Source organism: Euprymna scolopes, chromosome 9, assembly GCF_053919585.1.
Source record: "Euprymna scolopes isolate OS-2025 chromosome 9, ASM5391958v1, whole genome shotgun sequence".
Lineage (NCBI taxonomy): Eukaryota > Metazoa > Mollusca > Cephalopoda > Sepiida > Sepiolidae > Euprymna > Euprymna scolopes.
Genome location: NC_136490.1, coordinates 150,540,018 through 150,557,517, shown reverse-complemented (window position 1 = coordinate 150,557,517; position 17,500 = coordinate 150,540,018). Strand labels below are relative to the sequence as shown.

Here is a 17,500-nt window from a genome sequence, read left to right as displayed (position 1 = left end):
GCAGAAAATATCATAAAACAATCTTGTAAAAAAACAATAAAACAAATTTACTCAGAAGTTTCGAGAGGTTATTTTTGGCAAATAACAAGAAGAAAAACAAGACGCTTTATATGGTAAAGGAGTCGTGATATGACCTCCATTTTTATTTTTTGTAAACCCGACCAAACCGAAAGGATTGCTTATCTTAAACTCCGTTGATTAGAGAGTTCTCTAACGGGAGGTAACGGTTACATACTAACACCTTTCTTTCAATGATTAGAGGAAAAGATGAGAAAAGGAAATTTTTTAGGAAACGATGAGACAAAATAAAAAGTCAATTAGTAACTGCCTCATCTCTACATCTTTTGGAGGGTCTGATGACACGTCCAAACCTGGTGGTTCGAACTGTTGTAAGGTTGTTATAGGTGTCCGTGTCTGGTACACCACAGGGTGTTTGTTTAAAAGGTGACTTATTTTTGTGTGCTGTGTGTCTCTATAATGAGCAGAACAGTCTTTGGTAGGCTTCTGAGGAATTTCAGTTGAGTACCTCCACACGTTATGTTATTCTGAAGGGGTCTACCCTAAAGTGTTGTCGATTCAACAAAGTTTTTCTGGAAGGGATTTGTACTATGTACGACCTTGGCTCTCTGCTTTATGTAACAAATGCAGGAGACTACTCATCTGCTTCTTTATTCTTGTCTGTAATTTTTAGGGTGATGATATTTCCGTCCACAAGCTGAACATATGGTACCTCATGCTGGAAATTTTCCACTTGGACGGAAGCCTCCACATCGTTTACAATGCTTGTATTTCACTGCATCTATTTCTGTCTCTTTTCGTTTATCTAGTTCAGCTAATTGTTTTATGTAGTCTATGGAAGCGTCATGTGTCCTGCCACAGTTTATAACTTTCTGCAGTGTCAAATCTTCACCCTTTGCTAGAAGTTGTTTTTGAAGTTCTGGATGCTTCATTCCAGATATGACCTGCTATATAGGTCGTTCCTGTTTCCTGGATATCTCGGAATTTGCGCTTTAATGCCTGAAATTTACATCTGGCTAGAAAGTTATCGAAATTCTGATTCCTTTTGTTTATATTGACGCAAAATAAAAATGAGCAATTCATAAGGCCTCTTAAATTAGAAACATTTTCTATTGAACTGATGCAAACGTTTTTGTTGATTTCAAATTCCATCTTGAAAATGAAAAACTATTTTTGAAAATCTTTATTCATAGCAATAATGTTCTTTGCTCTCTAGAACTTAATTCCATCCGTCAACGAGCTTTATATATATATATATATATATATATATATATATATATATATATATATATATATATATATATATATATATATATATATATAAAGTTCGTTTGTTGCAATCTTTCTTCGAATTTTCGTTCGTGTTATTTATATCGGACTCATTTTCGAATGTTCAAGCGTTGTACCTTTTAAAACCTTCTTTTCCCAACAGTAACAGAATGTGGTCAACCTGTTTTTTTTACGGAATATGTTTGACCGAGAAATAAAGGTTACAACGCTGCTAAAAAAATCTGAATGCTTCAGTTAAGTCTGCAGATGCTCAACACATAGGCGGTTCGTTCGTAGACACTGTCGTAATATTTAGTTCCAGAAGATATTAAATTCACGGGGTTATTATCATTATTTATTTATTTAAATACGAAAGAACAAACGTACATGTATATTTGTTTATGTAGAAAACTATCTCTATGTGGATTTATATATATATAAGATAAATAGACTCTCTCGTCGATTTCGACGTATGAGGTTCCGCCAGAACAACTAAGTTGCTCGGAAATCTCCACAAATTATTTGTTTATAGTGGTGAAGGCTTTGCGTAGAACCAATCACACTTTTTGGTTTTACTAACCTTTGTTGGTGCAAATGACTGCCACAGGACAGAGTATACAATAGACCGCAGGTTTTTACATCAGAGTTTCCTTTCTCCTAGATGCATGTCTCAACGAAGACTCGAAGTGCATCTCTCCCAGTGAATTGAAGCGCCCCCAGATACCGACCTGGAAATTTTTACTACTCGGCGTGGTACATACAGCGCCTAACCTTTCCAAATGGTAACCCATCTGGTACTGGCCAAGCTCAACGGTGCTAAACTTCGGTGATCTGGCGATATATATATATATATATATATATATATATATATATATATTATCGTTTTAAAGTAATATAAACGATAAGTAATTATTCTAATTAGAAGACAAAATATAACAAAATGCCAAAATGACTGACTCAAATTGAAACAGATTTTATAATGGAGATAAAAAAGGAATATCTGCCTTACATACGACTAAAACGCTAGTTTTATTTTGGTGTTTTTAACTGCCCCTCCCCTATTTTTGCTTATGGGGAAACTTTGTTTTTAAAGGACAAAACTTTTGTCAAAACTTATTGTCAATTGAAATAAAATGACCATCGTTTCTGAAACGATCGTACAATCTAGTTGATTTTGTTTGTTTTTTCCTTTCGAGACTGACTTTTAATTCAAAATTATGAATCGATTTACTCAATATTAAAATAACTCTAGGATATCTATACCTATTGAGCTTATTATATATCTAAAGTACAATGAGCACTGTTTTCTTTTAATAGTATTAATACATTTACTAATATATTAAAATAAACTCTGCTCTTTAGACTCCAGGTCTAATTCCCTCTAAATATATATATATATATATATATATATATATATATATATATATATATATATATATATATATTATCCACGGCGTCAGTTATTTTTGTCTTCTGACAAGAGCTTTACATCAGAAAGATATGACGAACACAAACGGTTTGTAATAGGCGTCGTGTGTATTATTTCACCACGTGGCATGTCGCGTGCTGTTTTATTTTGTGTTTTGAAATGTCGTCCGTATATATTTAACACGTTTTATCTGTTTAGTTTTAGTTCAGAAGGGTAGAAACAAAGGGAATCACTGCTGCCACCATGAAATATTCTTTCATTGTTAAAAAGAAAGAAAAACAAGACGCTTGATAAAGTAAAGGAGTCGTTAAATGACTTCCATTTTAATTTTTCGTAAACCCGCTCAAATCGAGGGAGTTATATATCTTAAACTTTGTGTACCAGCGAGTTCTCTAAGGTAACGGTAATTTTAAATTTTTAAATTTGAAATTTTAACGTTAACTGAGCGCCCACACGTTGACCCCCCCCCCGCCCCAATATCAAAGTCCATACCTTAAAAGATATTTATCAAAAAACAACAAAAAAAAAAACAAAACAAAAAAAAAACTGATTTTTATTAAATATTTTCTCTTACACGGGTAATCTACTGAGTCCGTTAGCAGGAAAAAATGTTGTTATTAAAATAAACAATAAAACGACTTAGTTGTGATTAGTTTTCACATTAATCTCATCGATAACAAACTTAACTTTCAGATTAAAAAAAAATGACTTTTGGGATCAGTTTTCAATTATAACGTTATACTAAATTGGACACCTGCTTTGTGACCATCTTTCTCACGTGACTGGTGAATATTCCCGTCTTAAAAGGGGGTTACAAAGGTAACATACCATGTCTATACTGACATGTTTCGAAAATTACAAGGTCTATTGAGATGCTATAAATGCAAATACAGAGTATGCTGAAAACGCTATTCAAAATTTCGATATATTTTATCTCATGTACAGGAGATATATTCCATGTAAACATGGATTTTTTTGTTGAATTCTTAAAATTGTTTCGTTTTCTTGCCTTTAGTAACAATTACTTGTTGTGAATTAAAAATAATTACTTGTCTGCCTTAACTATAAATGTACTATTGGTAATGTTCTATTTTAGCGTCGGAAAAAATGCATGGCTATAATTATTAAAAATAACGTTGTATTTGAACCAAGTTAATTTAAACTAAACAGAAATTTTATTTGTATCAAGTGCTAAAAGTTAGACCCATTGAATTGTCGGATGTTTTTACTCATAACGTAAAAAACGTGTTTTTTTGTTTTTTTTATATATATACATTTAAACTTTGTAATCAATTTTTTGTTTAAATTGAATATTTTTGCTGTTATCTGCGATGTTGTTTTCACTAATTGGTTGATTGTAGAAGCTGGTTTCTCAGCATAGACAGCACTGTTGTGAAACATTGCATGCTAATTGAAGAATTGATTTGCATAGGAATGGTTGTGTTATTGTGTTCAACTTATATCTCATTGTTTTTTTTTTATCTAATTATTATTTTTTAATGGAAATCGCTCCAGACAAGGCATATAGCCATTTGATGTAAGGGGTTAAAATATTACTTTAAGGTCAAGACCAATACAATGAGTGTTAGATGGATAGATTCTGACCCAGAAAATAGCAATTGGATGAATTTGTTTTGTAAAACTGCTTTGTAAGAAACATCGGTCATGGAATGTGAAGACGGATTAAAAACAAAATAAGATAAGCGAAAGTTATGAGGCTTATACCAAATATAAATCTACAGTTCACTTTCGTTGAACTACCGGTATAGTTTCCTTATTTTTTTGTTAGCTCAATTTAAGGTGTCAACAAAAGCAGTTAAACTTGGATGGTTATATCTAACGCATGAAAGTTCAAATTAGGGATCAGGGGATCACCATACTCTTCAGCACATCCACATCTTATATATACAACTTGAGTGATATTAACCCAAGCGGATATGAGAAAAGCCAATCTAACCCACCAGCACCATAAAACTTGTTTCCTAACGTTTGACGTAAAATCTTTTCATAGCATTTTTCTTTTGTTGGTAAAGCAGACACATGAAATAAAGTTGCTAAAATATTAAAATAAACCTTGTCCATATTTAACAAAATATCTCATTTTAATATATATTTATTATATCATCATAAAGCAAATTATTATTATATCATACCAGTGTTGTAGAGCAGAGGGTTGATGACTATTATAGAAGAAACAGAAGAGAAAGCGATAAAATTCAATATTGATTATTTTTAGGATATCGATGGGTCATTTACTGTGGTTTCAATTTCAAATAACCTTGAAGTCGTACCGTACCGATTATTTGCTCCATATAATCGTTCAAGTCGTACATTAGTTGAACCACTATACATTAAACATCATTATATTAGCAGCGTACAATTTTGAACCACCCTTTCTTTACGCATTATCGTTCAAGTGCTAAGTAATTTTAACCATATTGAATTTGGTATGACCAATAAAGTGGTCGATAAGTTAAACCATAATGCTTCAGATATTATCGCTTATGTCGTACATAATTTGAGTATATTCGATTATGCTAGTGGTCCATACTTTTAAATATCTTGACTTAAATAACAATAAATTTGTTGCCCTAAAGAAAATAGCACTACAGCTTTATTTAAAAACTTTGACTGAAAAACTCAATTCAGGTAACTTGATTATGTAGTAGAACTGGCAGCTATCCAGTGTAGCCGCCTTCAGCCTCAATCACAGTCTCAATACGGGTCCGGAACTGGAAGCATGCCTTTTTCACAAGCGCCGGCAGGAACTCGGCAAATACTCGGCAGATGGTGGTGAGCACGCTGGTTTTGGTGTTGTGGAAGATCATGTTGGTGATATTCTCAACATATGACCAAATGAAATAGTCCAGTGGGTTTAGATCGGAGAAGGAGGGGGATCAGTGAGAGAATTGTATAAATTCGTAGCACTCCTTTCAGAAGCCAACCCTGGGTCTCTTTGGACTTGTGGGTCGGCACAGAGTCCTGCTGCCATGCCCAGGGTCTGCTAGCGGCCACCTGATTGTACCAGGGGATCACCACACTCTTCAGCACATCCAGATACTTTCCAGCCGTCTTTGAAGATGTGAGGTAACATGATATGTACCTCACTCGAAACCACACCAAAGACCATAGCTGTGGCTAGAGACTTTGTTGAGCTGTGCCCTCAAGCGTTGAACTGTCCAGATTTGCATTTTGAGTTTATTGGCAATGGTTCTGTTACCATAACTTGGATTGGTAGAGAGCATAAGTTGTATAGCGGCACATCTCCGATCTCGCTTGTTGAACATTGTGTCACTTTCAGGCATGATAGAAGGCTCTTATCACTCTTGGGATTTGTACACAACTGGTCAACTAGTAGATGGTCTGCAATAAAAAAGCCGGTTTTCATAAAACGGAAACGGAATCCTATCATCAATTTAACCATTCCACCCTTTAATTTTAACCATCGTGCATTACACAACCTTTCAAGTGGTCTATAAATTGAACCATCCTATTGTCATTCAAATCCTACATCATTTGAATTATCATTTTCGGAAAGGGTAAATACATTGACTGAAAATGAAATACACCAAATGAGTTAATTTAATTAACTTACCTTCAATTTCTGGCAAGAACAGTTCCCCGTACATTTGAAAATAAGGCTTTTTTAAAACTTCTTTGAACAAATCGAATGTAAAAGGCGTACTTGGGTAGAGGATGGCCTGAGATGCAATTCCGTATGCGACCAAAAATACAAACAAGATGGCCACAAAGTACCCAAGATCTTGAACCTGAATTCAGAAATATAAATCCTTGTCAAAGAAAAGCCTTATAAAATATAACTTAGTGAAATTTGAATTAATATTTTAAGTAGTTTTAAAAGTTTGTTCGAAATGTTTCCAGCCATAACGAATATTTTGGGTAACTATTTAGTTATGTCATAGGATGATAGAATTAATGTGAGTTAGGATTTCATGAGATACAGTTATACGATTTACATTAGGAAATTTGGGAGGTGACAGTGATTAAGTGGTTGTTTTATCGCAGAAGACAGCCATTGTTGACCTCACTCCAGACGACACCTGCAGCAGCTGTCCATCTTCGCCACCAACCCCCGAGAACCTGCCGACCGATCGCTATCCTTACTCCAAGCAGCTGGTCGACATCTCGTTACCACCTCCTCCATCATCGGCACATCCTGACAATACTAACAGCACTTGCTAAAATTTCATTGACCCCGAATAAAAGTTTAAACCAAACTTCTTCGTTTGTCTTTCTTGCTTCCAAACGCTCATTTTTCTAATGCAACAAATTGGTGTTAGAGCGTTCAGCAAGATGAGTACGGACAGTTATATAACCAAGGAACTATTATTCAACTTGAAGACAGAACCGAAACAACCATCCAAAGATGCACTTCAGGAGATTCGAATTGACATAGATGCCGTGATGACTGCCCTAAAGTTTACATCGGTAACAGCAACCACCACTGCTCAGGAAAATGTTGATTACAACTTACTAATGTGCCAACAAACGATACGGATGCTGGACTAGGGTGTATTTCAGCAGATGCTCGACTCGTAACAGGACACATTCACCTTTATTCACCTGAAGGAATAACTCCTTATAACTCACGATAGCTAGATGACTACCTTTCAACACTTAAGCCGAGACTGGGACTTAAAATGGTGAGATGGCGAAAAACTAACAGATTTTGCAGGCTGACTCGAAACTTCACTCAGAAAGACATATCACACAAAGACTCAACACATTGATTTTGGTGTCTTTTGTGTATCCCTTTTGAACCTTTTATCATGTAGACAAAGTCGCCGATATGTTTATCTACCGTACCCGACTCCCAATATGACATATTTTTAAAACATTTAAAATATACCTGATCACCAGGTTTAAACCTTTTACGTGTGTCATTTTATACATGACTGCTTGCTTTGGTATAAATTTATCAAATGGTGATTTTATTTTTCTCGCAAACATTAATTCTGCTGGCGATAATTTCAACGGTGTATTTGGGTTCTCAGTTATCCTGTATATTTGCAGGAACTGTTGTAATGCTTTATCCGTCGGTGTCCCTATCGATTTTCTAAGGGAACGCTTCATCGTATCTACGAATCTTTCCGCTAATCCATTTGATTTAGGATGGAACGGTGGTGTAGTTATATGGTTTACCTGAAACGATTCACAAAAAATCCTTGAAAACACAAGTAAATTGTGTTCCGTTATCTGTGACTACAATGTCTGGTACCCCAGAACGTGCAAATATTTAATGCAGAAAACTTATTGTGTTATCTGTCGTTGGGTTTTTGACTTCCGGCCATCTGGAAAAACTATCTACTATGATTAGGTAGTATTGTCCCTCGATCGGTCCAGCAAAGTCTAGATGAATGCGTGACCATGGATGGTCAGTTTTTTTTCCAAGGTTTATGAACTATCGGTGGTGTCTTAGCGGCTAACGCACAACGTTTACATTTGTTTACTGTTAATGCAATATCCACATCCATATTACGCCAGTAAACATAACTCCTCATAAGTGTCTTCATCCTATTTATACCCGGGTGTTCTGTATGAAAATCACGTAAGATTTTTTTCTGCAAAGTTTTCGGTACAACCACTCTTTCACTATATAATAATACCTCATTGCATAAGGAAAATATACTTTGCGTTTTTCTGTCATTTTCCCTTAATTTTTTCTTTATGTCTTTGATGACGTTGTCATTTCAGCCTCCCTTTTTATATCGGTAAGCGTGACTGGTAATTCTCTTATTATATTCGCCACCATGTTTTTTTCCTCATAATTGGGACGTATAGCTGCAGTTACTGACTCGAACGGTACGTTCCGTTTTTTCTTAAATACTGGTGTTGCATCCTTTTTTTAGCTCGAACGAAGCTTTAAATTTATTCCATCTTCCCAGTGCCATAGTAAATATTTCTGGGAATTCGTTCTTTAGTTCATTTTTAATATTTTCTGGCGTTGTGGTGCAGCTGGTTATTTTTTTTTTTTTTACAAAAAGCGTTCATCGGTTTATCCCAAAGGTTGAATTTTTCAATAAAATCTGTTCCCAATAAATTCTCGCTTTCTTTAATTACGAAGATTTTCAATTTATTCGTCGTGCCGTTTAAATTAATGGACAGGACGACTTCTCCTTCGAATTTGATTTCGTCTCCTGTCACCGTTCTTGCACCCTTACTTGACTTTTTCAGAGTCGATTTATCCAGTTTTTTTCCAAGTGCTAACGTTTATTACCGACAAATCTGCTCCAGAATCAAGTTGAAATTTTATTTGTTTGCCGAAAATATTAACCAACACATATTTTCGTAAATTGTCTTTCTCTTTGTCGTTTGTTCTCATTTGGTGTACTCTATATTTTGTTCTGCAACAAATACTCTTATGTCCGACTTTGTCGCAATTGAAGCATCTGATATTTTTGTAAGGACAATTCTTTCCCCAATGTTTTTCATCACATCTTCCGCAATTATTACTTGGTCCCGATTTTCTATAGTTCCTTTGACTTGAATCGTAATTTCGTTTTCTGTAATTAGAGTTTGAGTATTTATAACTCGCGTAATCTTTTGGATTTTGACGAGTCTCACACTTTCTTTGCCCTGCGTTTCTGCCAGATTTTTTAATCTTCCTTATGTACGACAGTCCTGCTTCTTCTATATCTCTGGAGTCTTTTTTTAATGATACTGCCCTTTGACAATCTTCTGCTAACTTTTGCAATGTCAGACCTTGTTCTGTCTCTAATTTTGAGAGAACGCGTCTTCGGATCTCTGAATTTGTTGTAGAAACTAGCCCCTGTGCAAAAATTAAACATTTGAAGTCGTCCACCGTAAGTTCCGATAATTTAAAATTGTCGCAGTGTTTATTCACTACTGACGCATATGTCAGGTAGTCCTGCTCCTCCGTTTTCTTAAGGTTCATACACGACCATCTCTTGTGAAAAAGAGACATGTTCGGTCCGAATAACTCCTTAAGAAGTTTTACGGTCACAGCGAAGTCTAACTGATTCGTTCTCCTTGGCAATATGAAATCAACAAATTTGCAATGTTCACTGGTACCAAGCTTTCGAAGTAATAAACTTACTTTCTTTGCGTTTGACCAGCTTTCGCAATCTGTTTCGAAAATATCTTCATACCTCTTGAAGTATGCCTCAAAAGTTTTATCCTCTTCCGGTAGGTACGTGAACACATCTATGCTATTCACAATTGTTGCGTTGGAAAAAGTTGTATTGCTTTCCTGTGCAGAATTAGTCGTTAATCTTTCGAACAAATCTTTTTGACCAAGTTGCATTTGCTCTATACATTTAAGAAGCCGTTCATTCTGTCTTTCGTCTCTTTCTTGTAGTTCTTTTTTCTGTACTTCGTCTCTTTCTCGTTGACGCATTTACATTTCCGCGATTAACTTGATAAAATCCTCCATTTTGTTTTTCTAATTAGTAAAGCAGTCACTTTTACAATTTCCTTTCTTTAATAACTACGAACAACCATTTCCTTTTGTTACGTTATTAATTACGTACAAGAAAGAAAAAAAAATCCCTTCTTAGTACACTGAGAAAAAAATCACTTTTTCTTTCAAAACAGTCTACCTAATAAGTTCATGGTATCCTAGCAAAACACTTTTTTTTGTGCACTTTGCAGAAAGGGTTACTGTAACTTTCAAGTTTTTTTTTTCGTAGGCACTTTGAAATAAAGTGCGTGCTGTTTTTTTTTTCAAGTGTCCCGGGTTTTGAATTTCCTTTTCAAGTAGCCACAAAAAAATCTTGGTGTTTTGCAGGTATCCAGCGCTTAATCATTGCGTTCGACAATTTCGTCGTTGCTGCGTTTTAAACATTGAATTCCCGAGTGAAATTTTTTTTTTCAATCTTTGACGAGTAAATATTTCCCGAATACCACTGTTGAGTTTGATAGTGTATTTTCTCACGCGTAAATCTTTTTCCGAAATCCCGTCGCCACTGTTGTGTCTGTATCAATAACAACACGAACGCAGAAAGTAAAGGTTAAACAAATATATTAAGACGAAAATAAAATACATATTAAGAAAAACCTGATATAAGAGAGATTTTCTCTTATCCCAAATTAGAGCCTGGGTTAATGTATAGTGTAACCCAGATTTAAGTGTAACCCAGATTTAAGTGTAACCCCGACATAAGAGAGCTGTACGGACTTTTTATTATGTTCTCTCCGCCACCTCCACTCCACGCACACACACTTTGTCAAAATTGCTCTGTGCGGGCCGCAAATAAATTTGCAATCGCATGTTCGACATAGCTAATACAATAATAAATTCCTATTGATTTGATACGTTCTATTTGTCTTGATTAAAAATAATCTTAAAAACAATAATAAAAAAAAGCTGACTTACCATTTTTTTGATCATGACCAATTTAGGACCAAGTTCTTTGTGCACTGAGAAAATATGCAATACACGGAAATAGAACAAAATTAGATTCATGCAGAGGATTACTCGAGCTTTGTCGATTTCCGCAAAATATCTTGTCCCGATGCCGACAATGAAAAGTAAAATGTTTATCATATCGACAATGTTCCAAACGTCTGTGATGTAATTGATCATCTTGATTCGTAGTGAACTTGAATGTTTGGCCAAAACCTTTCGAAAATGGAAAACACGGAACATTTATGAGGAAAACAAAAATTACACAATGGACAGGGAACAAGAAAATCTCTCTCTCTCTCTCTCTCTCTCTCTCTCTCTCTCTCTCTCTCTCACACACACACACACACACACACACACACACACACACACACACTCACACACACACACACACACACTCACACACACACACACACCAAAAAAGTTAAAAATTTTCGAGGTAAATTAATTAGGACGCTTCTTTCTATTAATAATATTAGCCAACACTGCAATGCAAACTCCATTAATATATTCTATCAAAATCAAATGACACCTAACTTCAGAATCGAAGAAAATGCAATTAAAAATATCGTACATAGGTACCTGACGCCTGTTGGCAGTAATTCTAAAATTAAATTTATTATCTACTACAAGAAGTTTAGAACACAAAGCCTTGTGGTTAGAAAGAACTCCTCGCCGGCTATAAAAACGTTGGAACAAACTAATGTAGTGTATAAATTTAAATGCTCTATGGGAGAATGTAACTCAGAAAATAATACATACATTGGGCATACAACAACAACATTGTCCCGGCGAATAACAATGCATCAAAATAATACTAGTGCTATTTATAAACATTTGATAAAAGAACATAACTGCCCCCCCCCAGAAAGGTCATCGTTGACAACATAAAAATTATACAACATGAAAATAATATTAAAAAATTAAATTTTTTTGAAGCGTCATGTATTAACCCGCTATAAATGATATCGCATTCGAGAAAAGCAGTAACGTTCCAAAATGTCTTGCGTAGTTCGTATTGGACGGACTTTGTTAACGATATCCCCGAACTTGCTGATTTGAATACTTGAATTTTAATCGACCTATATTTTAATGGACTTTTCATCGACTCTATATATTTTAACTTATCACCGTTTACTGTATATTTTAGTTTTCACTTTTAATTCTCATTTTCGCTCCTTCGGACTTTTACTTCAACATTTGATGATGATTCGTGGACGAATCGAAAGCACTCGTGGCTGCAACAACTATAGAACTTTTAATATTTTTAATTTTGATACAAAAAAGATTATACAGAAAATCGAAAAATTAAAAAAAAAGAGTGTCTCCGTTGCATTTAATAATATTTGCTTGCATGAAAAAATGCTGCCTAAATATACCAATTTCAAATATATATGTTGGGTTGCTGTAATATTTTAGGTTATAAATTTATTATATTTTTTACTAGAATATCTTGTCCTTTTCTTTTCCAGTTTTAACAACTAGTCCTTTACTGTTCCATGTTTAAGCGTAACCATATTACTTTTCATGCTCACATTTTTATCTTGTAATGCATGTAATATTAGACGAATTAGTAAAGTTTTCTTTTAAATTGTTTTTATTTTCAATAATATTTTTTTAGTACTAAGTACACATTATCGACATTTGTATTATTTAATAATCCCTTATAACCCCAAAATGGGGCTAACGGTCCCTTCTTTAATCGGATTTGTTTTGATTATCGATTTTTCATACTTATCGGAGGAATTTCGAAGCAAAACCTATTTAAGGACACTTCCAGACAAATGAAGAACATTTGTGTGAAATTTTTTTAATCGGTCCAACCCTTTCGCAGTCCATAGGGAATGAACACACACACACACACACACACACACACACACACACACACACACAGTGTTTTTAATATATAAGTAGATACTATTTTTGGTACTAAGTACACATTATCTATATTTGTGTTTTTTAATAAGCCCTTAAAAAACACCAAATCATAGGAACGTCTACAACAACAACAGCGTTACAAAGAAATTAGAAATATTGAAGAAAACCGACGAAGGAATCGGTGTAACCAAAATAGTAAGCCCGGGCAAAATGAATGCCGATGCTCAAAATGTATAAACATTTTGATCCTACCTTTACTTAAAAATTCACCAAAAATCAGGAAATTAACCAATTTTAATTTTCAGTATTTATAAAATAATGATCACGGAATATAATGAACCCATTATTTTTATTTAAATCTTAGTGGAAATGTATTATTTTTTTAATAAAAAAATGCCTTCATTAAAATTATGGTTTTCTGCAGTAAAAAAAAAATGCAAGAACTTAATTTTGCTTTTTTTTTTATGAAAATAATGCATCGTAAATTATAACAATTAAAAAAAAAATTATTTAATTTTTACAGGAACGTTACGAAAAAAGCTAAAGTTCGTATTAATGAATCCGATATAACTCGAAGAAAAATTAATTTCTCGAACTACCAATATTATCATTGAATTAAGCATTGTTTAATTAATATTTTCACACACACACACACACACACACACACACACACACACACACACACACACACACACACACACACACAAATTATAGCAAAAATATTTCTACTTTTTTTTTTAAATTACAGATTTCGCATAATTTTTATATGCAAGATTTTAATAATTTCCTTGCTCGCAAAAATGTGAAACTTTCGGCGTAACATATAGTTTTATATAATCTCGAATAATAATTAAAACAAAAATAAATTTAAAAGCAGGAGCATAAAAAAAAATTAAATTAAAAAATTGATAAAAACGTTCAGAATAGGAATGTACGGATGCACGTCTGAAAAAAAAAAATCTGACACCCCTACCTCCTTTTACTATCATGACTTCATTTTGAAACAGCGTTTCGATTGACTGAAATTTTGGGCTTCCGTATAATCGTGTTTACAAACCTTTATCGGTTGCGTTTTGGCGAACGGCATAATTACTTGCTTTTTGAGGGCTACTTAAGCTGTATTTTGTATAAACAAGGTGTTTTTTTTAATTTAATTCAATATCTTAGGACTTTACTTTACTAATTATCATTGAAATAGACCCAGAAAACTAATATTTATCTTTTACAGGATTTTTACAATGAATTTATTTAACTTCAAAATTTAACTGAATTGGTTACCTCGCCGTGAAAACATTTTTCATAACTTTTTTTTCATGTAGAAATATTTTTTTCCTTTAGGAAATTAACTTTAGTCGCTAATCTTTCAAATACAATAAAAAAAGTAGTCGGAAACCTACAAAAAAATTATGATAGATCAGCTTTCAAAACTAGGTCTCTCTATCTTTATCCGCCCATTTTTGTCCATATCAACAAAATAGCAAAGTGACTACACTTTGCCAAATCTACTTTTATATAATATTAAAAAGGACAATGATAAAATACTTTTTTATTGAAACAACCCGACTAATTGAGACAAAGATTAGAACGTAATGTGTTTCAATTAGCAGGGATACTTTACAATACCTCACACACTCCCTCAGTTGTTGATTACGTCTCGTGATGAATGTAATTCAAAATGGCGGATAAATTTTATTCCTCATCTTTAGTTTATCGAAAACTATAGGAATTTCGTTCGTTCAATATAGAAGCTCCAAAAGTTCTCTAACAAATGTAATTACAAGCGGATTTCATGTAATTTCTGAAATTTTCTGCACTAGTTTCTCACAATTCGAAATTTGCTTTTGACATTGATCTATGTGCACACTTAAACGATTATAGATTTTCTTTTATGCCAGTTTGATTAACTATTTTTTTTTTTTTAACTAAAACAGGTTTTAACTAAAACTGTAAGGTCATTTTGAATTATCTCCCCACAAAATAGTTCTTCATAAATGAAAACAAAAATGTAAAAAACAAACAAACAAAAAAAACAGCCATGCATATTACCAAAAATTCGAGAATGAAATACTCGAATTTTTGGCAGTTTGAATAACTATTTTGAAGGGGAGATAATTCAAAAAGACCTTATCCGAAAATGCCAAAGTTTAATTTTACTTAAAAATAAAAGATACTCAAGTAATACTATAACACAAAATAAAACATTAATTATCTGAGAATTTATTGAATTAAAATAAAATTAAGGAATATCTGAAATGATGGAAAGTTGCCATTATATCAAAATGTATGACTTATAATTTATGGTCGTGAACAGTCATTATTGGAATGCGTGTAACTTTTTTTTTTGTTAAGAAAACGGAACTTTATATATTTTATTTTAATTCAATAAATTAATTCCATCATTTCGTTCTGCGATCTGGCAGATCTGGAAACGTCAAACCCTGCAAGAATCGAAGGAAAACATCAGGAACGAAATAAGGGGGTTAAATCACAATCTAGAGATTCTGCAATCTGTCATGAATAATATTTTGGAAAGAGCATAAATATGCGAAGCTGAAAATGGGCAACATTTAAAAGACATTAATTTTTATAAATAAAGAGTGTTTGAATTTTGCATTGAAATTTTTTTTTCCAATATCTTAGTCAGATTGTGTTAACATTACAGAAAGATGTTATAAAAAATAAAGAATCTATTTAAAGTTCAACATCTTTTAGTGACTTTTGGATACCCTGTATAAAGTTAACGTGCATATCAGTTGTTATAAAAGCAAGTTATTGGTAACAAACAAGCACGACCTAATTTTATAAAAAATATTAGCATTTTTTATTAACTGTTTTTAATTTAATTGTGTTTGTACGTTTACGAAATAAAGTTTCTTCATATACTTTTTTTTTTTACAGCTTTGTTAGTTTACTTTACATCTAGATAAACTGTGTTAGGAGGACATTATCGTCAGAGACCAGGCAGACTGGGTCTCTCCTATCACTTTTCATGCTCTGGCGTTTTCTTGTGCGTCTAAACATTCATTTATTCTTTTGTACACTGTAATTCAAGGGTTTCTAAATGCATTTTAACTATCCTTATTCGTGTTTGTCTACAAAATACAGTTTTAAAAAGTATAAGTAAATATATAAAAAAAGCATTCAAATGATCAAGAAATATAAAACACGCACGCACACACATACATAGAATGAGTTATAAAAATATACATGACAATTAAGCTATACTTTTTCATCCTGGTTTAATCTTTCTGTGTTTCATTCCCGTAAGATCTCGTCAGGCTTAAGTACATGGAATTCATGTATTTTATACTGATAAGTCTTTATGAGGATGAAACGTTGAAAATTCCGTGGAGTTTAACTGCTGTATATATTTTTATAACTTACTAGCTAGCTCTACTCGCGTATTGAGCACCGTTGAAGTAAATAATCGAGACATAAAATATTATATCTATTTACAAAGTTTTATGCGGATACAAGAAATAATGTAAAATAATATAAGAAATATTCTGACAAGCAAAAGGCATACTGATAGAAGCAGAGCAAGATATGTAGTAAACAAGCTTATCTAGAGATTTAATTTTAAGTTTTTTATGTGCTTCCATAAAAAATATTACGTGCTTCCATACAAAAATATTACATGCTTCAATACAAAATAGTACATCGTCAACACAAAATATTACATGCTTTAATGCAAAAAATATTACACGCTTCATACAAAAAATATTACAGTCATCCATACAAAAATATTATGTACTTCAATACAAAAATATTATATTCTTTCCATACAAAATATTACGTGCTTACATAGAAAAACATATTTTTTCGTATAAAAATATGATCATGCTAAACAATGAACGAAGATTGTCGACATTCCAAAGCCGAGAGGTCAAAGGTCAGCGTTTTTCAATGAAACATTTAAGCTACTCTCCAAAAAAGAAAAAAAAAAAAAAAAAAAGGAAAAATGAGGCCTTGATTCAATAATTTCCAGATCAAAATTGAAAAATATTAAAGTACCCATTTTTCACGACGCAGACGAGTTTGGAAGATGCAGGAAGATGACATGCGTATTGAGTTTGTGACACGATAACTCTGTTTCTCTCGGTATAAAAAAACACATTACTTTATAGAAAGCAAAACAATGCAGAGGTTTAACGACTAGACTTAAACTGAAATAACGCACACACACACACACACACACACACACACACACACACACACACACACACACACACACACACACACACACACGAAAACTAGCTGGATGTCTGGCGGCGTTGCTTACGCTAAAACAGGATAGCCTAATTTATGCAGATTGCGTATGTATTATAGGACCAATCAAACAATTTACACGGTGGACTAATATACAAGAAAAAAATAATAATGATAATGTCGTTCATCAAATTCTGTGTGTGTTTGTTTACAATATCACGTCAGCTGATATTTGGGCTTGACGATCTTAAATGGTCTTTCTTATTGATAAAAAAGAACTTTTACAGGGGAATATTTTACGTTACACCGGC

At 33.2% G+C, this 17,500-nt stretch overlaps 1 protein-coding gene across 7 annotated transcripts in view; it reads right to left on the bottom strand.

Annotated features, from left to right (window-relative positions):
• LOC145284908 (transient receptor potential cation channel subfamily M member-like 2) overlaps window positions 1-17,500 on the bottom strand; it is a 297,757-nt gene that overhangs the window by 34,504 nt on the left and 245,753 nt on the right. For all 7 annotated transcript variants that reach the window (XM_080133985.1, XM_080133987.1, XM_080133990.1 and 4 more), the window contains 2 exons: window positions 11,073-11,318; window positions 6,312-6,486 (listed from right to left, as the gene is read on the bottom strand). In XM_080133985.1, the coding sequence (XP_079990111.1) occupies window positions 6,312-6,486; window positions 11,073-11,318 (421 nt within the window). The remainder of the gene's footprint in view (window positions 1-6,311; window positions 6,487-11,072; window positions 11,319-17,500) is intronic.